This window comes from Xyrauchen texanus, chromosome 21 (assembly GCF_025860055.1).
Source record: "Xyrauchen texanus isolate HMW12.3.18 chromosome 21, RBS_HiC_50CHRs, whole genome shotgun sequence".
NCBI lineage: Eukaryota > Metazoa > Chordata > Actinopteri > Cypriniformes > Catostomidae > Xyrauchen > Xyrauchen texanus.
This window is the reverse complement of record NC_068296.1, coordinates 35,646,522-35,672,528: the sequence shown is the minus strand read 5'-3', so window position 1 is coordinate 35,672,528 and position 26,007 is coordinate 35,646,522. Positions and strand designations below refer to the sequence as shown.

At 40.3% G+C, this 26,007-nt stretch overlaps 1 protein-coding gene across 1 annotated transcript in view; it reads left to right on the top strand.

Annotated features, from left to right (window-relative positions):
- Window positions 1–25,606, top strand: part of LOC127661516 (transmembrane protein 255B) — a 63,343-nt gene extending 37,737 nt beyond the window's left edge. Inside the window, exons 4-9 of the mRNA XM_052152254.1 lie at window positions 11,554–11,643; window positions 12,251–12,331; window positions 13,759–13,844; window positions 14,076–14,235; window positions 17,195–17,332; window positions 24,514–25,606. Coding sequence (XP_052008214.1) covers window positions 11,554–11,643; window positions 12,251–12,331; window positions 13,759–13,844; window positions 14,076–14,235; window positions 17,195–17,332; window positions 24,514–24,681 — 723 coding nt within the window. The 3' untranslated portion in view covers window positions 24,682–25,606. The remainder of the gene's footprint in view (window positions 1–11,553; window positions 11,644–12,250; window positions 12,332–13,758; window positions 13,845–14,075; window positions 14,236–17,194; window positions 17,333–24,513) is intronic.
- The last annotated feature ends 401 nt before the right edge of the window (window positions 25,607–26,007 follow it).

Below are 26,007 nucleotides of genomic sequence, written 5' to 3'. Positions count from 1 at the left end.
GATATTAAAGCTTGTTTAACAAACGCCTGCAGAATCAGGTGTATAAAACATTATAATCTCTTTTGATAATCGTACACCTGAAGCACAAATGCTAGCACTGCAGTATTGTTCATCAGTTGGGTTGCTAGGAGACATCTCTAATGAGAGTCAAACCCCTGCTAAGATAACGGGAGCATTGCAGTTCTGAATATCGGGGAATGGAATGCATTTATGGTCGGAGATATCAAGTAGGAATATCCCACATCCAACTTGAATGGAATGCAGCATAACCGTGTACCCTGACGAAACTAAATGTAATGCAAGCAACATTTAAATCGCAAATATTATTAGATGGATTTTTCCAGGTATTATAGACCTCCTTGGTAGATTCATATGAAACATTATGATTTTTGAATGTCTGTTCGGGAGACGTTCATTTCACAAAACAGTCATGCTGCAGTTAAAATTAGGCTTGCTTGAGGATTAAATGTCCTTTCAAGTTCTGGCGTGGATGTGTTTTTAAAATGTCAATTGGTATTATTAGTTAGCTGTGATATAATGTATGATGCCCAAAGGCATAGGGTGTCTTATTCATTGTGAAACTTTGTTTTCGCACTGAAGGCCTAGACCTAAAATGCACGGCCCATGGCTGATATATATATATATTTATACTTCTTTTTTTTTTGTGCATGATGTTTCATCATTATTAGAAAGAGGAAGGTTTGAGATCAAGAGATTATCATAGTTTATTTGATTTGCTACAGTCACACCATTTATTGTGTTTGCTGAATTTTCTTTCTGTGCTACCAGCTGAATTGTTGCTAGTTTGCTGAAATAACTGGAAAAGATCAGAATTTGGTTCTGTAAGAGCTTGTATACCAGTTTGCTGGCAGCAATAAACAATTATTCCACTTTATATTTGAGCTAAAATGCATATAACTCGCTTATAAATAAGTTTAATTATTGCTGATAAAATGTGATATATTTGGTTTTCACCAATAAAACTGTTTGTACTATGACGAACAGTGTTTTGTAAACCAATGACCACTAACAAATGATGGATTTGTGAGCTCTAAATGAAAAATATCCCTCTAATCAAAAGAAACTTGAGCCTTGCAATAAAAGAAGCCTAATGCTGCAGTAACAACAAAACTCCTGGAAAACATTGTGTGCAATCTTATTTAGTTCAGGCGCTGACTCAAAAGACATTCTGTTTGTGAATTTCGGCATGGAAATACCTACATGCTTTTTCTGCAGGCTTTGATGGTTGCTGTTTATCACTTTTTATATTGGAAAATGTGGCCAACTTAATGAATGACATACTCATAATTGCAAGTATAAGGGCCATTTTGCACCAAACACCAGCGAGACATATTGCATGCAAATGACCCCTTCATAACAAAAGCGATGTGAATAGTTGCTGTTGGCACATTCACATCTTAACAATAGGCAGGTCTGATTGACATTCAATTTTACTCCGATACAGTAAGACAAAAACTACTTAAAGTTGCAAAACAACTACAGAATCCCAGTATGAAAGACAAGTGAGTTCTGTTGCTAGTCGATCAAAAAAAGTAAATGCAGTTGATGAAATGTTTGTTGTTGATTTGTTTGATGACAAAGAAAACATTCAAGGCCCTCCTTACAGTAGATTGGCAGTATGGACATGTACACCATAGTGTGAGGTGTTCTTAGAGTAGAGTGTAAAAATATTAACTGTTAAAATGAATGTTATTTGGAATACATTGTCTGCACACAAATGCTCACTCCCTGCGTTAAAGACTTCCTAGGAATCCATTGAATCTTTTGTTGTGTTTTGGTGTGAAAAGTCAATTAGTCTAATTTTTGTACAGTGTGTACATATTGCTGAAATTCAGGTATTTTGTCCACTGAGTGGTGCTAAAAATACATATTTTTTTGTCCAAAAAAGATTAAGATTTGATCCATTTGGACACACAATCGCAACACTTGGAATATACAGTAGTGGACATTTTGTATGTACAAGTTCAGTTTGAGGGGGAGTTCATAACACATTTAAAATTTTGCGTTAACAACTTCAATGAAAATATTTTGATGTTGGTTAGCTTCTGTGTATTAAATGGCAAAGTCCAGAGTTGCAGGGAGCATACAAACTGACAGAAAGTACCTTAAATCACTGTAAGTGCTGTAAATGCATCACAAAATGTCACTCTTTCAATTGAGGTTTAATTTGGGATTTAAACTAAATTTTTTTCAATACACTGTAATATATTGAATTCACTTGTATAGAGGTTAAATAGCCAACACAATGGGGTGCCTAAAACACATGGTCTAAAATCCTTCAGAGAGCTTTATTAGTTGTCAGTTGTTTGTTGTTGAATTTGGTGCCATTAAAGCTGGTTGTTCTAAATACAAGTAAATCAATTATAGATAACTGCATTGAGTAAATATATAGACAGCACAAATGCTACACAGAAAAACCAAAAAATACAAGGAAACACACATAATCTACTATTCCTATGACAAAGACAATAAATCACAGGCAATCAAAAGGACATGACTTACACATGCAACAAGACACCCACATTGAAGTCCCAATCTGTATGGACAAAGTGCTGCTGCCATGCTCAAACACTCACTTTAAACCTGCCAATGACTAGCAGCTGTATGTTGTGGGTATGGCTAAATTAGCACAAAAATCATTAGGACTTTCTACAGCCTGCCCAAATATGAATACAGTTGTAATCTACAACATCACTAATGACTAGGTGCCTTTAAATTTAATCGTTGTACCTTGCCACCCCATGAGGACAATGAAGGAAATGATGATAAAGGTGCCAACTCCAGCATGGTTCTGGGCAAAGGCGGAGGGCACAGTGGTACCCCAGGTAATGCAGAGACCACAGAAGAAAACAGGCATGGGAGAAGGCCATGATTCTATAGGGACAACCTACATGACCTTAAGAGGGGTCGGAGGCCGAGGCTGAACCATAGTTGAAGGAGGCTCCTGTGGGACAGGAGGGCAGATGTGGGCAGGGACTCCGGTGGAACAGGATTCTACCTGGGGTTCCACAGACACAATCGAAGGTCTCATCTCAGGCAGAACCGCAGGCAAGGGTGGAGGCAGAGGCAGGACCACAAGTGAGGGTGGAAGCCATGGCAGGATCCCTGACATGGGTAGAGGCCATGGTACTAGAGGGACGCCAGGTGAAGGATGCAGCGGCTGCTCACCTGACAGGACACTAGGCGAGGAATGAAGTGGCCACGGCTCTGACGGAACACAGTATAAGTTGGAGGCCTTGGTTCCGCAGGCTGAGCAGCCAGGACTGAGGAGGAGGGGTCCGCAGGCTGAGCAGCCGGGACTGAGGAGGAGGGTTCCGCAGGCTGAGCAGCCGGGACTGAGGAGGAGGGATCTGTAGGCTGAGCAGCTGGGACTGAGGAGGGATGCAAGGACTGAACTAGATTCTATCCACAAGCAGAGGCTGAGGAAGGTCAAATAGGGCATGGAAGCGACTTTAGAGGGCAAGGAAGGGACTGTTGGCATCACTGGCAGCTGGCTACCACTAGAGGGCAGTGAAGAGCCTAAAGGCTGCAATGGTACCTGCTCAACTGCAGAGAGTAAGGCCTGGAAGGGTAAGGCAGCATCATGGGCTGAGGCAGCACCAGTTTCTGACCACCAGCAAAGGGCAAGGAAGGGACTGGTAGCTGGCTACCACTATAGGGCAAGGAAGGGGCTGGTAGCTGGCTACCACTAGAGGGCAAGGAAGGGGCTGGTAGCTGGCTACCACTAGAGGGCAAGGAATGGGCTAGTAGCTGGCTACCACTAGAGGGCATGAAGGGACTGGTAGCTGGATACCACTAGTGGACAGGGAAGGGACTAGAAGTTGGCTTACACTAGATAGCTAGAAAGGGACTGTTGGCAACACTGGTAGTATGGCTACCACCAGAGGACAGGGAAGGGCCTAAAATCTGTACTTGGACCTGTTCACAAGCAGAAGGTAATGCAGCAGTTGAGGACTGAGGATTTAAAGGTATCTGAGGCACTGATGCTATCGTAAGGCATAGGTCAAAGGCTAAGGCTGCACCGGCATCTGACCACCAGCAAAGGGTAAGGCATGGTCCAAGTCTGAGGCTGCATAAGCATCTGACCACCAGCAGAGGAAAAGGAATCCACTGACGCCAAGGTGGGGATTGAGGGTCGATGCGCAGATGATTGTTGCAAAACAGAGGAGGTCTGAACTGGGTAGCTACCACTTCTGGTGTGCGCAAGTGACCCCAAACAGTGAAAAGTGGTCAGCATTAGTGTGAAAATAGGAAATATACATTTTAGACTACCAAACATTACTTTTGCTAATAGAATGAAGAACAGTGAGACCTGCAACAGATGTCATGGTCCCCTCAGAGCCCCCCACTGAACATCGTGTCAGTCTGGGATTACATAAAGAGACAGAAACAATTGAGACAGCCTAAATAAATAGAAGAACTGTGGAACATCCCATCTGCCAACAACCAAGAAAACTATGTCCAGGTATACCTAGGAGTATTGGTGATGTTTAAAGGCAAAGGTGCTCACACCAGATATTGATGCATCTTTTTTTATGTTTACTAGACTTTGTATGATGTTAATTGATAAATGAAACTAAACTCAGCAACAAAAAAAGAAAGAAACGTCCTCTCACTTTCAACTACTTTTATTTTCAGCAAACTTATGTATGAACAGAAAAAGATTCAACAACTACGACATATGTGACTAACAGAAATGGAATAATGTGTCCCTGAACAAAGGGCGGTCAAAATCAAAAGTAACAGTCAGTATCTGGTGTGGCCACCATCTGCGTTAAGTACCGCAGTGCATCTACTCCTCATGGACTGCACCAGATTTGCCAGTTCTTGCTGTGAGATAGTATCCCACTCTTCCACCAAGGCACTTGCAAGTTCCCGGACATTTCTGGGGGGAATGGCCCTAGCCCTAACCCTCTGATCCAACATGTCCCAGACATGCTTAATTGGATTGAGATCCAGGCTCTTCGCTGGCCATGGCAGAACACTGACATTCCTGTCTTGCAGGAAATCACACACAGAACGAGCAGTATGGCTGGTGACATTGTCATACTGGAGGGTCATGTCAGGATGAGCCTGCAGGAAGGGTACCACATGAGGAGGAGGATGTCTTCCCTGTAACACACAGAGTTGAGATTGCCTGCAATGACAACAAGCTCAGTCTGATGATGCTGTGACACACTACCCCAGACCATGACGGACCCTCCACCTCCAAATCGATCCTGCTCCTGAGTACAGGTCTCAGTGTAATATTCATTCCTTTGACGATAAACACGAGTCATAAACACAAGACATCGACCATCACCCCTGGTGAGACAAAACTGCAACTTGTCAGTGAAGAGCACTTTTTTCCAGTCCTGTCTGGTCCAGTGAAGGTGGGTTTGTGCCCATAGGCGACGTTGTTGCCGGTGATGTCTGGTAAATACCTGCCTTACAACAGGCCTACAAGTCCTCAGTCCAGCCTCTCTCAGCATATTGCAGACAGTCTGAGCTCTGATGGAGGGATTGTGTGTTCCTGGTGTTACTTGGTGGTGTAATTGTTGCCGCCATCCTGTACCTGTCCTGCAGGTGTGATATTCAGATGTACTGATCCTGTGCAAGTGTTGTTCCACTGTGAGGATGATCAGCTGTCCTTCCGGTCTACCTGTAGCGCTGTCTTAGGCGTCTCACAGTATTGACATTGTGAATTATTGCCCTGGTCACATCTACAGTCCTCATGCCTCCATGCAGCATGCCTAAGGCACGTTCACGCAGATGAGCAGGACTCTGGGCATCTTTCTTTTGGTGTTTTTCAGAGTCATTAGAAAGGTCTCTTTAGTGTCCTAAGTTTTTATAACTGTGACCTTAATTGCCTACCGTCTGTAAGCTGTTAGTGTCTTAACAACTGTTTCACAGGTGCATGTTCATTAATTGTTTATGGTTCATTGAACAAGAATGGAAAACATTTTTTAAACCCTTTACAATAAAGATCTGTAAAGTTATTTGAATTTTTACAAAATTATCTTTAAAATACAGTGTCCTGAAAAACAGATTTTTTCATTATTTTTTAAGACATCCTCACTATGCAACATTTTTCACAAGTGCCTAAAACTTTTGTACAGTACTGTATAAACATCACATTAAAACTGACTTGGAAACTTGTTACATTGCCTCCATCATTTTGGCACTTTTCAAATGCTTTTAAAGTATGGATTTTATAGTTTTAGCCTTGTGCCAGACCAAGACTTTCAACATTAAACTATGAAAATCTATTATAAAAAGACAAATTACATTTTTTTTAAATATAATAATCTAAACAAAGTGTGAAATAATATAAACCATTTCAATATTTGTACCACAAACAATTTAGGCCTAAAAAAAATTCAAAATTCATACTTGTTAACCAAGTTGACAAAAGTGTTAAGTGAAGAGTATGTTTGAAATAAAATATGAGACAAGTGATGAATAAAGAAAATTCAAGGTAAATATAAAAAATTATACTGGGGTCCCCCTGGATAGCGACCACACTGGTTGAACTAAACCTGAGGACGGCAAACAGAGAAGACACATTTTTACAAATTAGTGAGAGTGTGAAAAATTTTTTAACAAGATTTTACTTTCTAGAAGTGCAGAGTGCTAAAAGTGCAGATGTTAAAGAAGCACCCATTTATAACCATTTTTACAACGTAAAAATATATGCACAGTTTCCTGAAGATTGTACTGTTTGCCGAAATTTAAATTTTTTTCCAATGTAATGTTCTGTAAAGCTTTTCTGAGCAAGTAAAAAAAAGGAGATCTAAGTGAAGGGTCAATTAAACACAAAACATGAAGTCATACAGAAAGATTATAGTATTTGGCCAAATATGGAGTGTGCACTCAAAAGGCGAGGCATGTGTCTTGGTTCATTTGAATCTCTTCCTCATTCCATCTTTAAACTGTCTTCCATCTTTAAATTCACATCTGGTACAGGCTGCACAGACTAAACTACAGAGGAAGCAGGCCCAACTGTATCCTAAACTTGAATCGAGCTTACCAACCTTGTCCTTTAATCTCTAGATAACTTCCTTCCTTTTAGTCTCCACTCTGATCTACATCTGAACGTTATATTCATCCATTGACTCTGCTTTCCTCATCTCTCCTCTTCCTCGTCTTTCTTTTCTCTTGACCTGTGTCTGTCTCTCTGTTGGTGGGGTCAGCTTCTCTTGGCTCAGTGTCTCTGATCAGCTGTGGAGAGTCTTGTTCCCTGTAGAGATGTTGCATGTTGAAATAAATACACTGTGACATTTGCTTGAATCATTTCAGCCTTTTATATTTAATTTATGGCCAGATGAGTTTTTATAGGGCCACCAGTGATCACATAAAAATGCATAGTATTTGAATAAGAATGTAGAGCATTTGTGAGATATGTGCTGTTATGAATGGAGGCAGCGAAGCAGACGAGGAGATGCGGATCCAAAAGCAGTTTAAACTTTATTAGAAAAATAAACAAGGCAGGTACACAAAACACGGGAACAAAGGAAAAACCCTCAATGGGGAAATAAAACATAAAACTAGAAAACACGAGCAGGGAACGCATACCAGGCTAACAACAACATTCAACGAACGACAAGGAGTGAACAAAAAGCAGGGCTTAAATACACAGTGAGTGATGACTGAATAAGACACAGGTGAGAACAATGAACAAAATGGCAGTGATGATGGCAGGTGGATTCTGGGAAGTGTAGTTCTTTAACAATGACAAGTGAACACGAAGGCTAACAAAGAGACTAAGGGGCTACACAAGGGACAAAAGTGAAAACTAAGGAATGCAAAGGTGACAAAAATGGCAGACAGAGGGCAACAGTGAAACAAGACAAGGAATTCCTAACATAGCCCCCCCCCTCAAGGATCGGATTCCAGACGATCACAGTAACATAAAACAAAACAAAAAATATCCATGACTGGGGGGGGAGCTTGAGGTGGGCAGACAGACCAAGGGGGCAACAACGGGCAGACAGGCAGTCCAGGGGGCAACGAGGGGCAGACAGACAGTTCAGGGGGCACAGAAGGCAGGCAGGAAGTCCAAGGGGGCACAGAGGGCAGGCAGGAAGTCCAAGGGGGCACAGAGGGCAGGCAGGAAGTCCAAGGGGGCACAGAGGGCAGGCAGGAAGTCCAAGGGGGCAACGAGGGGCAGATAGGAAGTTCAAGGGGGCACAATGGGCAAGGACAGGTTCAGGTGGTCTGGGAGCTGGCCACCTGGCAAGGACAGGTTTGGGGAACCTGGGAGGAGGCCACTGGACAGGGACTGGGTCAGGGGGCCTGGGAAGAGGCCACAGGACGGGAACAGGGTCATTCGTTCTGTTATGAACGGAGGCAGCGAAGCAGACGAGGAGATGCGGATCCAAAAGCAGTTTAAACTTTATTAGAAAAATAAACAAGGCGGGTACACAAAACACGGGAACAAAGGAAAAACCCTCAATGGGGAAATAAAACATAAAACTAGAAAACACGAGCAGGGAACACATACCAGGCTAACAACAACATTCAACGAACGACAAGGAGTGAACAAAAAGCAGGGCTTAAATACACAGTGAGTGATGACTGAATAAGACACAGGTGAGAACAATGAACAAAATGGCAGTGATGATGGCAGGTGGATTCTGGGAAGTGTAGTTCTTTAACAATGACAAGTGAACACGAAGGCTAACAAAGAGACTAAGGGGCTACACAAGGGACAAAAGTGAAAACTAAGGAATGCAAAGGTGACAAAAATGGCAGACAGAGGGCAACAGTGAAACAAGACAAGGAATTCCTAACATGTGCATTTTAGATAAGGTATTATTTATCTCAAATGAAGCTGTAGCTATATATTGAATACATCATAATTTATATGACATGATAGGTTAATATGTAAATAATACTACAAATAATGTGTAGTTAGACGGTCATTATTGCAAAATAAACCTTGTCAGGATGATCAGGACTGCAACACAAGGCAGATGGGACGTCTATTATCCTGAATGGGTTTATTGTATTTTCATTGAAATAACGATGGACTGACTGTAGATTATAATAATGGTAATGACTAAATATCACAGAATGCTGCAATTAATCAAACAGAACCAAACATTCCAGATTATGTTATTATTTTAACTCTTCTATTTGTGCAACTTGTTGTTTTACTATGATTACTGATTGCTTTAACACATCTTTTTGAATTCTTTTCTTTTTTCTTTCTTTTTGATGAAAGGCTCTTACAGTTTGATGAAACTCTAAATGTGAAAAATCACAGTGTTTTGTATAAAAGTGTTTTATAGTGTGGTGTAACATTGTAATACTTTGTAATGAATGCTATATTCATTATAACTTTGTTTATTGAACATAAAAATGAAGTAATAATTGTGGAATGAATGACAGCATTTCCCTTTCATCAAACTTTGTTATATATGCAATTCAAATGTACTGTATTTGAACACTTTACTCCCTTAAACTCTGCTGCATATTTTGGCCACATGCAATTTTTCACACACAAATTTAAAAGCGCACTTTACACACATACAGTGTGCTAATTACTAAATATTACACAGACATGTGTAAACATGACATTTGCCTTTTTAAAAGGGATCATCTGAATTACAGTTGAGTCAATGTATTTTAATAATATCATATTATCAGAATGAGCATTTTTTGCCAAGGGTGCTCACATACATAAGGACTTTTTTTGGTAATAGGAGAAACAAATAGGTGCCCACAGAACATTACAGTGAGACACAGAATATAAAACAAGGTAAGAGTAGAAATACAAATAATAGGACATATAACAGAATGGTGTATGTACATGTGCAAATTGTAATGTATATGCAAGTTAGGGGTATGTAGAGTTAGTGTATTAAATGTGTGAATTTACATATGCACATGAGATATGTATTTACATTACCGGTCTATGGGGGAGTCCTGAGGCAGTCTAATTGTTCATGGGGAAAATGGCCTGAGAGTAAAAACTGTTCTTGTGCCTGGATGTCCTGGTGCTCAGTGCTCTGTAGCGCCGGCCAGAGGGTAACAGTTAAAAGATGGATTGGGCAGGGTGTGTGGGGTCCAGAGTGATTCTGCCTGCACGTTTCCTCACTCTGGAGATGTATAGGTCTTGGAGGGTGGCCGGGGGGGGTCCAATAATCCTCTCATCAGTTCTGACTGTCTGTTGTAGTTTCCTTCTGTCTGATTTAGTGGCTGACCCAAACCAGACAGTAATTGAAGTGCAGAGGACAGACTCAGTGATGGCCGAGTAGAACTGTGTCAGCAGCTCCAGTGGCAGGTTGAACTTCCTCAGCTGGTGAAAGAAGTACAAACTCTGCTGAGCCTTCTTCACAATGGAGTCTATGTGGGTGTCCTACTTCAGGTCCTGAGAGATGGTAGAGCCAAGGAACCTGGGATTTCACCGAAGTCCACTATCATCTCCACTATTTTGAGCATGTTCAGCTCAAGGTTGTTGTGACAGCACCAGACAGCCAGCTGTTCAACCTCCCGTCTCTATGCAGATTCGTCACGTATGAGGCTGATGACCGTGGTGTCATCTGCAAACTTCAGGGGCTTGACAGAGGGGTCCTTTGCAGTGCAGTCATTGGTGTACATGGAGAAGAGCAGTGGAGAGGGAACACATCCCAGAGGAACACCAGTTCTAATAGTTTGGGTCCCGGATGTGATTTTCCCCAGTCTCACTAGCTGCTGCCTATCTGTCAGAAAGCTATTGATCCACCAACAGATTGTTGTTGGCATGGAGATATATTATAAATTATATATTATAAATATTAGAATGTTGACATTGACCTGTAAAAAATCTTTGTGAATTAGCCCTGAAATGCAGATGGTGCTCTAACACAGCTGAGCACTTGCCAAGTGCTCGTCCATATACATTCATTCTATTTTGTGATCCCACACACCCAACTGTTTCATCAAATGCCTCTGAGTGGACTAGAAGCTTAATCTAGGTGTCATTGGAAATGCCATATCCTTGATAAAATAAATACTATTTGATTTGATATTTGATGATAATTGATACTTAAGCATTATCACACGAACAAGATGTTTGTATTAAATATCAGCATGGCTGTGTTTCTGAAAGTTTTGCCACTCTGGCTAGCCGAGCAGGCATTGATAGAACTTATAGAACCAAATAGAACCTTATAAAACTGAGGTCAAGATATGGGCAGATATTTTGTCTGTTTTTGTTTTGTCCAAACTTAGTCCAAAAAAAATCATAATAAGATCAAGCATTACATACCATCAAGAAACAAACAGACTGTCAGCCTGTATGGAACGAGGCTACAAGCATTGAAGTGTCCCAGTGCAGTTAATCTTTAAATATGTGCACTCTTGGAAAATCTCTTGTCCAATCATATTAGAGAACTGGAAATAAATGATGATTCAATACAACTGTATAACTGTATCATATCAAATGCAAAGAAATTCATACATTTTTTCTGTCAGTGTGGCTTAAGCGGCCAAATACTTTTTTGGTACTACCCTATATGTGTGTTTATGTGTGTATTTATGCATTATTTATGTTCTTTTTCTGTCCAGTTGGTAGCAGCCATTGTGTTCCTGAGTTTTGGTATAATTACCAGCTTTCTGTGTCTTGTGGTCGATGGCGTTTTCATCCTACTTACCATTGTGAGTACGTTAACAGCTAGAATGGTTTTATGTTCTGTCTCGTAAGATACTTCATATTATTTAGGATTATACTAGAAGTTAAAAGCAAAGATTGCACTAGATTTACACTTACATTTAGATCATTTTAACCTCTGCAGCACTCGACTGTTCAAAGTCATTCCAATGTCTATGTAAAATTATTTGTTTTTAATGTCTAAATATATTCGTTAGGGTTTCATTTGAACATAAATGGATATTGTAAGACATGCTACAGCATATGTTGTGACTGTGAGGAGGATCTGAGGGCTGTGTGTAGTGAGGTTAAGAAGGTGATCTTTTCAATTGGAGTAAACGTTCTGAGGTCAGATCATCTCTCTTGGCAGCATGGACAAGGCCCATAAAAGCAGATGATGGTCTTGAGAGGTGGATGTGGTGATGGGAAATGCCCGCTTTTAGTCTTTGACTTAAAGGGCATTTCATCTTGTTATTAATGAATGTAACCTTTCAATGAATTTAGTCAAATTTAAAAGAAAATGGTGGAATGTGTCAACAAATATCCAGTTGATGCTCCACAGTTCCTGAAGAGGGGGAAAAAACTTTGAAGATATGACTTATTCTCTTTTAACAGGATATGCGTCCAATGAAGGCAGGAAGATGCCAGTTCTATACCAGTGGAAATAGTTACATATATGAGAACTACTATGCCACAGTGAGTCAAGTCCTCCAAATCAGTGTTATTATAGTTATCAAAAAACGAAAACGAAAATGAACTAAAATAATTTTGATTAAAATAAACCGTAATTTTTCATAACCCCAAAATAAAATAAAAATGGATCATAGTTTTAGTTTTTTATATTCTAGGGTGAATATGGGCAAAGTGAGACACTTTTGGAAATTTTACTATTCTCGACACTTTAAATTATGATCCAAATGCTACATAACCTAACATTATACCTTTGAAGAAAGCTTAGGATATCTTCTACCTTAGTCAAAAGCAAAATTGAAGAAATATTCAATACTGGGAAGCAGAAACTTTAAAGACCATCTTTTTACCAAATCCCAATTTTTTTTAAGCAGTACTTGTAAAGTGGGACAGAGGAAAGATGATTCTCTAGAAAATATCTTCATTTTTGGGTGAACTATCCCTTTAATGGTTTACTCCCCAAAGATTAATTTAGTCATGATTTATAATAATTTAAAGAAATACAAATGTATACAGTGGGGATCAAGTTTAATGTCCTTTGTCACTTTACCCATATTCACACTCTACTATATTATAACATTTGCAACATTTACAATTCACTTTAAACATGAAAATACCACTAGATAGAGGTAACAAGAATGCCCTGAGAAATATAATGATATTAGACTTTTTTTAATTTTTATTAAATTACACCAGTAAAAGCTCAGATTTGGCAGCCAGTGTTACTCACACAAACACAAAACACCAACAGGGCAACACATACAACACTAAAATAATACAATAAATAATAATTAAATGACAATATATATAGTACAGAACACCCCAATGTACATAATTGACATTCAAAATAATATGAAACTATTAACCTAAAATATAATGAAATTTGATGGGTCACACAGGGACTTCTGGGAATGCCCTTTTATTAATTGTATGGTAAAATCATACTTTTTACATATAATTTTGTTTTGTTTTATTCATTCACGTTTCATTTAAAAAAAAGATTTTATGTAAATTTAGGTTTTGTCTTGTTAAAGATATTATATTTTTTGACGTATATGTAAAGATTACTATCCATTAACCATTTAACCTTAAAATTACAGATGCTGGATGTCTTTGTCGAATTTATCTGAATCGGAATATAAAATCTGAATCGTATCTAATTTTGTATCTGAAATTTTGTACCCTAAAAATCAGTGTATTAAAAATTGAAATCAGAATTTTAAGATCTTAATTCGTGCTACAAACATTTACATTTTAAGTTTGATGTAATTCAAGTTGAAAACTGCATATTCTATTTCAACATACAAGTTCTAAAATTCAGATTCAAATACTACTGGCACAAATTTAATTCTATAAATAACATATACAAACATACTGATAACTTGGGTTTTGGATTTAAGGTATTTTTAAAACAAGCTTTATTTGTTTAATAGGTTCCCTGTCAAGGGCTAACAGAGTCCTGTAGTTTGAAGGTTCGCAGTGGAACATGCTACTGTTGTGACTTATATGACTGTGCCAAGTAAGTAATTCACATGTGCAAACACCTAGCCAACACTCCAACAAATGGATAGCAGCACACACACAAAAAAAAACACTTAGAATACCCTAACATTGAAGCTGCGAGCTTAGACATGGGCAAGCACCACTAATATTTTCTTCAGAAAATGTGAAAATCTAGTTAAATTTGTTATTAATATTAAACACATTGTTGCATTGATTTGCCTTGATTTGTTTTTTATTTATTTTCCAGTGGAGGATATCTGGACAATTTCTATGAGTTTGTTGGTGTCCAGAGCTGTCAAGAGGTGCAGTGTCTGTATGTTCTCCTCTGGGTCCTGACCTGCCTCCAGCTACTGGCCTTCATAGTGGGAATCCTGACCACCGCTGTGCTGGGCAGTATCAAAGACATGGTGAGTCAGCAATTGGATCCGATAGAGAGAAAGACAAAGAGAAAATAATACTCTACACACTTGCAGTCTGATACTTTTAAGAATGGATTTGCAAGTGTACAGGTGAGAAAGATTGTTGGATAAGTTAAGCTGAAGTTGTGGCTTAGAAATGTGTTTGCTTTATACTATCCTAAATGTTTGGAATACTACTCTCCAATATTTCTCCAAAAATTCAATCCACAAGTCCATTTCCCAAAAGCACTGTTAGCCAGCTATGGACGCAAGTTTCATTGTTACCAACATAGTTAAACGATTTGGTGTTTCCTGTGGTTAGAAGCATAAGTTCCTTATTAGTTTGCTGTGTAGACATCATTTCACTTCGCTGAAGCTTCTTTATCTTTTATTCCATATATATCTTTCATTCTGACAAGAATTTGACCAAGTTTACATGCACTTCAGAAAATGGCTTATTCCAGGGTTTTTCAGAAAGCGAGTTATGAAACGTAATTAAAGATTAAAGGCTGTTCAGAGAAATCAATTTAACACGCATGGTCGGAGTACACGGCTTATGTGTCAATGTTAAAGCATAAGCTTCTGTTTTTGAAGAGTGCATATGTGCTCAACTGCGTCGGGGGAATCCCGAAGTCGGATGTAAAGGGAAACCCCACTATTAAAGAGCAATCGCATTCAACAGCTTTCTAGAGTACATCTAAATGAGCTATTATAATTTGATATCTGCACAAATTATTACTACACCCCCTACATAACTCTATATATAGTTGATCCAACGTGGTTCGAATGATGTATTTGCAACATAGTTACTACAATTTCCGGAAACAGTCGTCGCTAGCTACTTAATTTATCCAACGATGCATCATACTATTGTGGTTAAGCAGCGAGTTATGAATTAGTTTGAATTGGTTAGTTGCAGGGCTTCAGGAGAAAAATGCACCACCTTGCCATCTGCGTATGCTAGGCTAGTTTCATGTGGTGATCAGAACTCACTGCAGTCAGATGGTTGGAAGGGAGTTGTTGAATCATGTTTGTCTTTTTTTGCATTTTGTTTTTCCCAGGGTAGTCTCATAAGCGAGGCGTAACAGCTGCAAAAAAATTTATGCACCATGAAAATGTCACAAACACTGCAAAAAAAATCAAATAAATTGTTGTGCTAATGATGATTTTGGAGATAGCTGAATGCAATATCACACATTAAGGTACTTTGACTTGCAACTGCTGGCAAGTTTACACATCTTTTTAGAATAACAAACATTAGTAAGTCATTGCGTCACTACACTACAAATTTTTACAGTGCACAACAGTGTCTCCTCAGTTCAGCCAATTCCGTCACAGGCTCGGAAATCTTTGGATAATATTGTGTTTTTAATGATTGCAAAATGATTTATTATACTTATAAATACATTATTTGTGGCAGCTGGGGCGTGGTCAAGTGCCTGTCCAGAGAAGCGGTAAGGGCACTTACACCTGAGCTAAATTATGAGTCTATAATTACAGTGAGCATGGGGAGAGTGGAAAAAAAAGAGCCACACCGCCAGCAGAGGAGAGAGAGTGAGAGAACGTTTACAGGCAGCTGACAATCATGCGTGTGTTTGTGTCTTTTGTTTAAGTTTTTCATTAAAATATTATTTATATTGTCAAGCCGGTTCTCAACTCCTTTCCGTTGAACTCCTTTACACTGGTGCCGATGACCCAGGAAGGAGGAGGGATACGGCGTAGTGTAGTTCTCGCCACTACCATCCACCCCAACAGGGCAGCCGCAGCTGTCTTCTGGGGGATGGAGGAGCTCGGCCACCTGGAAGCAGAGGAATTGGTCACTGACCGCAAGGGGAGAAGGGGCTCCTAGCTGACCACCTGGAGCGGTCAGGGCCGCTGCCAGGGGCGGAGGAGACCCCTACCAGCCACTGAAATGTGTCGGGGTCTGTGACCGCCGACCGCGAGCGGGGAGGGGCTCACTGCCGACTGCCTGTATCGGGAGAACCGCTGCCAGGGGCGGGGGAGACCCCTTATGTTCCTCAAGAATGCGGCGGGAACGCGCAGTCCTCCGCCAGGAGCTGGAGGACTGCCTCCGGTCCGCCCGGGCAGGCGCGGCTGTCATCAACTAGAGGGTTGAGGAGTGGTCGAGGACCAAGCTACAGCGTATTGGAGAACCGACGAGAACCGTTTTAACAATATAAATAATATTTTAATGAAAAATTAAACAAAAGACACAAACACACACATGACGGTCAGCTGCCCTTAAACGTTCTCTCTCCTCTGCTGGCACTGTGACTCTTTTTATGCCACTCTCCCCGTGCTCCCTGTAATTAGAGACAGGTGTTAATCATAATTTCGCCCCCGCTGCCACATTATTATATTTAGATTATACAATTATATCAATATTTAGATCCCCTAACCCAACCCCATTCCTAAACCTAAACACTTCTAAACAATATAAAACACGTAACAGACAGGTAAATGTTGTCACAATAATTTAGTTACATTACAGTATAATGTAGATATCTTTGAGCACCTGACTACATGCCTAAACCTAATCAATGCTAAAAAGTATAAAATACTAAACATTTGACATTACTGATGTCAAAGCTTTCATAATGTGTAAATTAAAATTTTTAAATGAGTGCGAGTGGGGATTCAAATTAAATTCTAAAGCAGTGAGCAAATAAGGACAGAATTGTCAAATCATTTCATTTTAAAATGTAGCCTTGGGTAAAGGATTGAAATACTCTAAAATTAGTTAAATACAGCATCTGAGCAACATACGGACCCAGTAATGTTTCATCATGAGAGTGTGTTAATCTTTACAGTATTGGAGATGCATTCAACACATTAATGAATGAGCTCCCCTTAATGAAAATAAATCTTGTCCTTAAAAAATCTTGTCCATTTTCATTTAAAATCGGTATGGCAGCCATAGAGGAAGTGAATGTTTTTTAAACCAAATCTAATTTTGTTGTCTTTGCAGAAGAGTGGGGTGGCCTGTCCTGATGTGTCCCAGTGGGGGAACTCATCTCTACTCTCATTTGAGGGGGGCAATTGCTACTCTCCAACTGCACCTCTGCTGATGGACCCCAACTCACACAATGGAGCCCAGCTCTACCCGGTCAGTACATCTCACACACACACACACACACACACACACACACACAGACACACACACACACACACACACACACACTATACTCACCTTTATGGTATTTTATTGTATGATGCAGTCATTGTGCAGACAGCTTTGTGTACTAAACAATTAGTGTGAGACTTCCCATGAAATCCCCTGTCGATGGTCTGTGTATTCACAATTCCTGTCCAAAATCCCACAACATTCCCTTATAAAATCCATGCCTAAGTACACTGATCCTTGGGCTTGTCCCGATCACACCCGTGCCCCGTCGAGAATGACAGCCAGAAGTCCAACCGATCCCAAATCATGGATCTCTCAGCACCCTCTCCCCTCTTGAGGGGGCTTAAGTTGCTCTTGGAACCATCACCACAAAATTCTTCTTGCCAACTCAAACAGTTCCCTAAGCAACTGATATTAGGCACTTCTATGTGAACACAAAAGTAAGCAAAGAAAATAGTACCCAAATAAGGTAAAGCAAAAACAGAAAAATCATAGACGGGATCTCTTTAATATCTCACTTTGTCTTATATAGCAATGAGATGAAATGGAGAGACTATTAAGTCATCTGCTTATCAGATTTGTCTGCTGAGAAAAACCCCCAGTAATTATACAATTTACTCAAGGTTATAGCTTAACTATTTCTGCTGCTCAAAACTTACTTCTGAAACCCAACGACATCTTTTTTCAGATCATATGTGGATTCTGTTCATAGATTGAGGCAGAAAATATGTTATATGTTAACACAAAGGGGAAATGTTGTGCTCAGTGATGTCATACTATGGCAGTTTATGGTGACCACATCTACAAGCTTCAAAAGAATGCAAAAGTACAATACAGAAGTCTAATAAATTATTTCACGAGACTCATGATTGCTATGAAAGCATACGATAAGGTTTGTTGAGAAACAAAACTAAATCGAATGTATTATTTAGTGAAAATCTTCACTGACCGTTGAACTTCTGTGCATGTTCATGATAGGACACGAGAGCAACAGTTCACGGAGTGTACTCGTGACATTAGGGCGTTCAAGCAAAAGCTTGATTTATCTAAAAACAGGTCCTCCACAGAGATAGTGAAAACAGAACATAACACAGCTACACACAAATTACTTCCGTAACCTTGTTCCCTGATGGAGGAAATGAGATGTGTGTCGATGTAGTGACACTAGGGGTCACTCCTGGGAGCCCGAGACACCTCTGATCTTTGATAAAAGTTCAATGGGAATTGGCAAGTGGTATTTGCATGGCACTCCCCTGGACATACAGGTATAAAGGAGCTGGCGTGCATACCGCTCATTCAGGTTTTGTGCTGTGTGCCACGTAGCCAGCGCACTGGGCCGGCACGTAACCTCCCCTGACGCTAGTATGAGTGTCGAATAGTCCTTTGGGGACAAGTCGACTGCCCAAAGGATAGGTACAGGCTAGCCCAGTCATGCCCCTTCCCTCTTTTTTCTTTTTGTTTTACCAGAAAAAGAGAGAAATCATTAACCGACTACTGTCTACGTTGGGGGAGTGTCACTCCCAAGGGGAAGACACTGCGGAGACCACACCCCACCCGGGGGGGGGGGGTATTTTGAGTGGAGATACGTCACATGGTCTTGTGTAGTGTAGTCGGAAGAATGTAATGTGGAGAAGTACCATGGTAGGTCCTACCCAATGGTGGAGGAGACTATGAACATGGTGACTGGGGAAGATGGGCCTCTGCCCTGGGAAGATGCAGTTTACCAACGGGGAAACGTTTCAGCAGAGATATGCATCAGAAGGGGTTACCTATGGGGAACCAGCGCATGTGGAGCACCTATACCAGTACAGGGCTTAGTTAGCCACAGGGCTAGGAGGAATTCAACCAGGGAACACATCTTGTGAACACTACCGGGAATCAACAAAGCACGTCTTCAGCTCAAGGGAGGTGAAAGGTGCCATGCGCAAGTGATATACCCAGCCGGCTGACCCAGACTTACCTGTTCGTTCCTGCTAAGACATGGCATGAAACCGGCTCAACACAGAGATTATAGTAGCCCAGCCCGCTGCTCTGAAAATGTCTGTTAGAGAGGCGCCACTGATCAAGTCCCAGGAGGCCGCCACACTCCTGTTAGAATGGGCTTGTAGCCTTGCTGGGGGTGGCACATGCTGAGCTTGGTAAGCGATAGCTATGGCATCAATGATCCAGAGGGCGATCCTCTGCTTGGAGACAGCGCTTCCTTTCTGCTGTCCACCAAAGCAGACCAAGAGTTGCTCAGAGGCTCTGAAGTTCTGTGTGTGGCCCAAATAGATGCGTAAAGCATGCACCGGACAGAGCAACGTGAAGGCTGTGTCAGCCTCCTCCTGGGGCAGCGCTTGCAAGTTCACCACCTAATCCCTGAATGGGGTCATGGGAACCTTGGGCACATAGCCCGGTCGGGGTATCAGGATCACATGAGAGTAGCCCGGACTGAACTCCAGGCACATTTTGCTGACAGAGGACGCTTGCAGGTCATCTACCCTCTTGATGGAAGTGAGTGCAGTCAGGAGGGCAGTCTTTAAGGAGAGTGCCTTAAGCTCAGCTGATTCTAAGCGCTCAAAGGGGGCTCCCCGTAGACCCCAAAGGACTACAGAGAGGTCCCATGAGGGAACGAGGCACGGTCTGGAGGGATTCAACCTCCTGGTGCCTCTCAGGAACCTGATGATCAGGTCGTGCTCCCCTAAGGACTTACCGTCCACAGTGTCATGGTGTGCTGCTAAAGCGGCTACATACACCTTCAAGGTGGAGGGGGACAGCCACCCCTCCAACCTCTCCTGCAGGAAGGAAAGTACCAATCCGACTGCGCATCTCTGGGGGTCTTTGCGTCGGGAAGAACACCACTTAGCGAACAAACACAGTTGATGTGCCAACATAGCCGTGGGCCCATCCAGGAGCCGGCGGCTTCGTGCCTGTTGCATACAGCACTCCAGCCTGTCTTGGAGGCACACTATACTCTTTCAGGTGAAAAATGCTCTTTTAGAATATACTCTAATAGATCTGCCGAAGTGCCCAGAGGCGATCTCTGCAGTGCACCCATGCAGAGAGGGGAGAAAGCTGCTGTAATGCGGTGAAATGGAAGCCGTGGGAAATTCAGCTCGCTGAAACATGAGAAAATCTGAATGAGCGGTAAGCACGCCAGCACCTTTATACCTGTATGTCCGGGGGAGTGACATGCAAATACCACTTGCCAATTCTCATTGGCCTTTTATCAAAGATCAGAGGTGTCTCGGGCTCCCAAGTGTGACCCCTAGTGTCACTACATCGACACAACGTTGAGTGAGTGACAGATAGGAAACAGAAGTTACTCAACATGTCTGAAGAGTTTGTAGTCGAAGAATGAATGCATGTCCTATCATTATCGCACACAGGAGCTCAACGGTCAGTGAAAATGTTTACTAAATAATACATTAGATATCGATTTGTTTCTCACCAAACCTTATTGTATGCATTCATATTAATCATGAGTCTTATGGAATAATTTCAATGACTTTTTTTTTTTTAATAATTTCTCCATTTGTGTTAAGAAAAAGAAAGTCAAATCATATAGTTGTGCCTTGATGTATCCCTTTTGCAAAATCCTGAATTCCAACAAATGTTAAAATCTGAAATCAATGTCTATATGGAGACCAACTGGTCCTCAGTATCCTCTGGGGCTGTGGCTTGGGAGGCACTTAAGGCAGTTCTTAGGGGCTGGATCATACAGTATGCCTCATTCATCAAAAAATCCAAACCACAAGAACTGCGTGGATTGTGAGGGGGGTTACTACACTCGGTGACCTATATGAGAGTGGAGTGTTGAGATCCTTTGAAAATTTGGTTCAACATTTTGGGATTCCCAGATCCCAGTTCTTTAGGTATTTACAGCTGCGCCACCTGCTCTGTACTATTTTTGGAAGTAGCATACTCCCTCCTAAAGTGGCAGATACTCTGGGAGTGGTGATTACTGCCACTTGGAAAAGATCATGAGTGTAGCGAATCAGCTCTATTAAATATTAATAATCAATCATAACTTGTTATAATCAATTATGAATATTTGGATCAGTTAATCGGGTTAACTTGATGTAGCTACATTAACATTACAACCAAATACTCGGTTCATCCCGTGAACACTCAATTTTGGTTATTAATTAATTAATTAATAGAAATGTACATTTCCGGGGCAAGGGAAATGTCTTTCTTACTAAGTATTAAGAGCAAGTAGTCAAAATCTATGATTAGTGACTTTAGATATGAGCTTGAGACACAGACAACTTTACATGTGACATGAACAAGACTTTATTAACTAGACTAAACATTTAAACTACTCTAACATACATATACATACATTCATACAGTTTACCAAGGGAAAGAGGGCTGAAGCAGAATACAGGAAGGCAAGAAGTTATAGCATTGTTTGAAGTTCAGCAGATCAACAGCCTGAGCAAACCATCATATTAGTTCTGACACGCCCTTTTAGAAAGGGGTTAAGGATACTTAATGTATCAAATAATGAGACTAAGTTTGATACTTGCATGTCCCATTTGAATTAAACTGTCCTGATGCAATTTGTTGAGGCTCCAGTTGATCTTTGATGATGTTGTCTTGATGAGAGAGAACCAGTGAGAGTCAGAGGATCTTGGTGAATGGGCAGTCGAGGCCGTAGCCTGGCACATGCTTGGGAGTCCTTGGGGCCTTTAGTTTGGCATCATTCAGCGAGAGAGTGAGAGAGCACGAGGCTCAGAGAACCAGAAAGGCAGGAAGCCGGAGGAGCATAACAGAGCGAAGAGATAAGAGAGAGGATAGGGCTAAGAGGGAATAGAGGAAGTGGGCGCAGCAATTTTATACCCTCGGGAAACAGGTCCCACCTCTCATTGGCTCGACCAATAAGAAGGGTTTGAGTTCTAGGCGGGAATTTGGTTTATTGCTCTTTGTTGTAAAATTGCCCATTGCATGTGCAAGAAAGAAAATAGGAAATATACTTTTAATACTAATATGTTGTTGTTATCGACATATCATGTACACAGTCATTTCAATCTTCAAAATACCAAGTTATAGAGACCAAATATGCCACACATATGATTTTGGTTAACCATAGTATGCAAAGTCTGAAACATTAACCCATTAGTTTGCAAGAAAACATAGATCAAGCACATTTAAGGGAAAATGTGAGATGGCACATTAGATACATGTCAATATTTATCACATGGATATATAGAATATATATATAGGATTAACAGGGTTCATTTCTCTTTCTCAGTAAGAGAATGAAGGGAGGGTCAGCACTTCTCTGAACATTCCTTTGGAGGTCAGTAAAGGCCTCCATTACTCTGGGCATGAGAGAGTTCCTTTGTCAAAGCTCATTTGCATGTTTATGACAGTAAGAGATTTTGGGTTGAATGACTCAAAAGATAGTAAAACATCGCGTAATATCATTCTACAGAGATCTTATGTTCGAATTCAGCTCGGACAAATCGTAAGGTTTAATTTGATACCAAGAAAGGTATATTTAGTACACTTAATGAGGGAATATACACTGAGGCTATTAAATATGAGGCCTCAGAGTTTAAAACACACAACGAAACAGTTCTAATGAGTTTGATATACCTCAGAAATACACAACATACAGGGATTACACGTATTTCATTAGCAATATGCAGTTCTGTGTTTAACTGAAAAACACACACACACACACATTTTTACGTTCAAAGTTTCCCCCTTCCTGTCCACACGATAAGCACGTGGTGAGCATGCGGATGTCACATGCGGTTCTCTGTCAATAGTTCATTGTCTCTTTGTCAATACATTTATTGTGCTTGTGGAGGCTGGTTGGCGCTATTTCAGTAATTAGGGGGGTTTTTAACAGTAAGTTCTTGTTTGTTCGGGAATCTGTTAAGGCACTGATCCTCCGCCATACCTTACATGAGGCAACAGTGTATTACTCCCTGCTAATTCAGAGTCTGGGGGACGAAGCGTCAACTTCTCTGGAGAAAGATTTAAACATGTTATTGGAGAAGGGAGTGTGGGCTAGGATTCTAAAAAATTTCAAGTCTGCATCTAGAAATGCATGGGTGTGCCTTATGCAATTCAAGATTTTACATCAATACTATTGGACCCCCTCTAGATTGTATAGGTTTGGTCTTAAAGACACACCCACTAGCAAGACTAGCAAGACTAGTCACGCTAGCAAGACTGCTGGCGATGCCAATCAGAAGATGGAGACATGGCCCATGTTTTTTGGTGGTGTGTTAAGATCCAAGAATTTTGGTTGAAGGTTCAGAGTTTTGTGTGTGATGTATTGGGCACTCAAATTTTATTTTGCCCCAGACTCTGTAATTTAGGCAATGGGGCAGTCATCAAAATGGAAATAAACACATACAAAATTGGGTTCTAACCAATGTTATGAATGCCAGACAAATCGTTTTAAGGGGATGGAAGTCGGCTGGAGCACCCCCATTTCAGGAGTGGTACACGGAGATGGGGAGGGTGGTGACTTTCATGGAAGAATCATCTAGAAGACTGGGGAACTAGGATGTGTTTGTTGGGTAATGGGGCAACTATGTAGAATTCTTGGAAGGCTCTCGGGGAGGGGCAGTGGAGAGAGAGAGGTATATTTATAAATGTGATTATTATATATATTTGTATTTATTTATTTATTTAGTGTGTGTTTGTGTGTGTGTGTGTGAGGGGGAGGGGTAGTGGTGAGGGTTAAATGTTGATTATGTGTATATGTTTAGCTTTTCTTTGTTTATTGTATTAATCAATAAAAATGTTAATAGAAACCAATATAGAATGACTGAATTTTCATTTTTGGGTGAACTATGCGTTTAATAACATATTTTCCTTCTTTTCAATTATAACAGTGTGAGATAGCCCTCTGTCTTCTCATTTGAATGGAACTCACCACTATTTTAACGCTTCTCAGATCGCATCATTTATATGGATAAATGTTTTCCAACTGAACAGACTAAATGTTAACTAAAACAAATGACGATAAAATGCCAAGTAATATCTTCAGTAATAAAAATGCTTTTTAAATGTAACTGTATTTTGATTACCAAGAATTAAAATGGAATACAGTTACTAATATTTTGTATTTTAAATATGTAACACCATGGCATGTATTCTGTTTTTCCTAACCCTGACGAGTAACTAATTTCTTCATCTTTCTTCCTGTCAACCTGCAGAGGACTTCACTCTATGTTTATCCAGCAGCCCAGACACCAGCAGCCACAGCAGAATCCAGTGTTCCTCAGAGAACATCATCTGATACATCCCATACACAACCCAACCCTCCTCCGTTTGCCCCCCTCTACAACCTGCTTCCCTTCAAGAACTCCAGCTTCACAGCCTAGAACTTCCAGCTTCTCTGATACCAGTCTGTGATCCAAATGCAAACCAAACATAACACTTGACTGTCCTGAAAGTCAACATGAAATCAAAAGGGCCCTAATTGCTCTAATCTTAATAAATGTTCCTGGTCTTATTTTGCAGTTAAGTTTTATTTTTTAAGTTTATCAGTGCACATGATTCTAAAGGAAGAAAAGTTTGAAAGATGTAAGTTTTCATAATCTGTCATAAAAAAAAACCTCAAACTGTTTTTCAGCCGATGTCAACAAGGCTGTATGGGTGGGTAGAAATAATATCAACCAATCATATCTTTGCATTTCAATAGCAATCCAATGAAATCCTCATGTCGCCCTACATTATTTCCTGATGCATTTTCTGTGTCACTTGGAAGTACATCACATTAAATGTGTTGGGAATGAACATATTGAATAAAATAAGTTGTAGAAGTGAATATAAACACAGCTCTAATTTTACACAATATGTCATAAAGGGCTAGATCTCAAACAGTAACTCAAATGATTTAATTCAGTTGAAGACTGTGTCAGTTTTAATTAACATACCAATTAATATTTTCAGTTGCTCAATCTGTTTATTTCATAGTTTCATCACTATGTTTATCTGTTGCAACTTAAATATTTCCTGACAATTTAAAAGCGCTTTTTAAAGCAAGTGATTGTAACAGACTTTCAAAAATGTAATCTACATTTTTGTATATGATGTGTGAATTGTTTTTTTTTATAGAAATTAATTATTTTCTCTATGTTATATATGTTTTTTTTATGGCTTTTATACTTATTGTAAAATGTTCTTGTGCTAAGGAGGGAGTTTGGGGTTGAGTTTTGAGTGCCTTTTGGGGTTGAACAGTGTGTACTTGGTAGTAAATGTGTCAAATAAAGCTTGCGCCAAGCCTTTACTCTCATAAAATGATATGTGGAGGTTGATATTACAGTTTCAGTCTGTTTTATCTCCAGCATGTTGGTTTCTGGCTGATGTGATTGCATACTGTATAATAGACAATGTTAGTTAAAATATAATTTGACATGATGCAAAGCTGTTTTATGTGCACTGAATCTCAAGGACAGATTAAGAACTGAGAGGCCTATGGGCCGGTACACCATGGAGGCCCCCCAAGGTGTGTCACATGACTACATTCACCTTTATGCACTACAGGATGCTTGCCAGATTTGGTAGAATTTTTCACATTGACAGAAGAAAAGTTTGGAGCAATGACTTACACGGCCAATTATATGTACTTTTTAATTATGAACCGATCCAAAGTCATGCGTTATTTATAGGGATGTGCATGGTATGCTAATACCAAAATCACTATT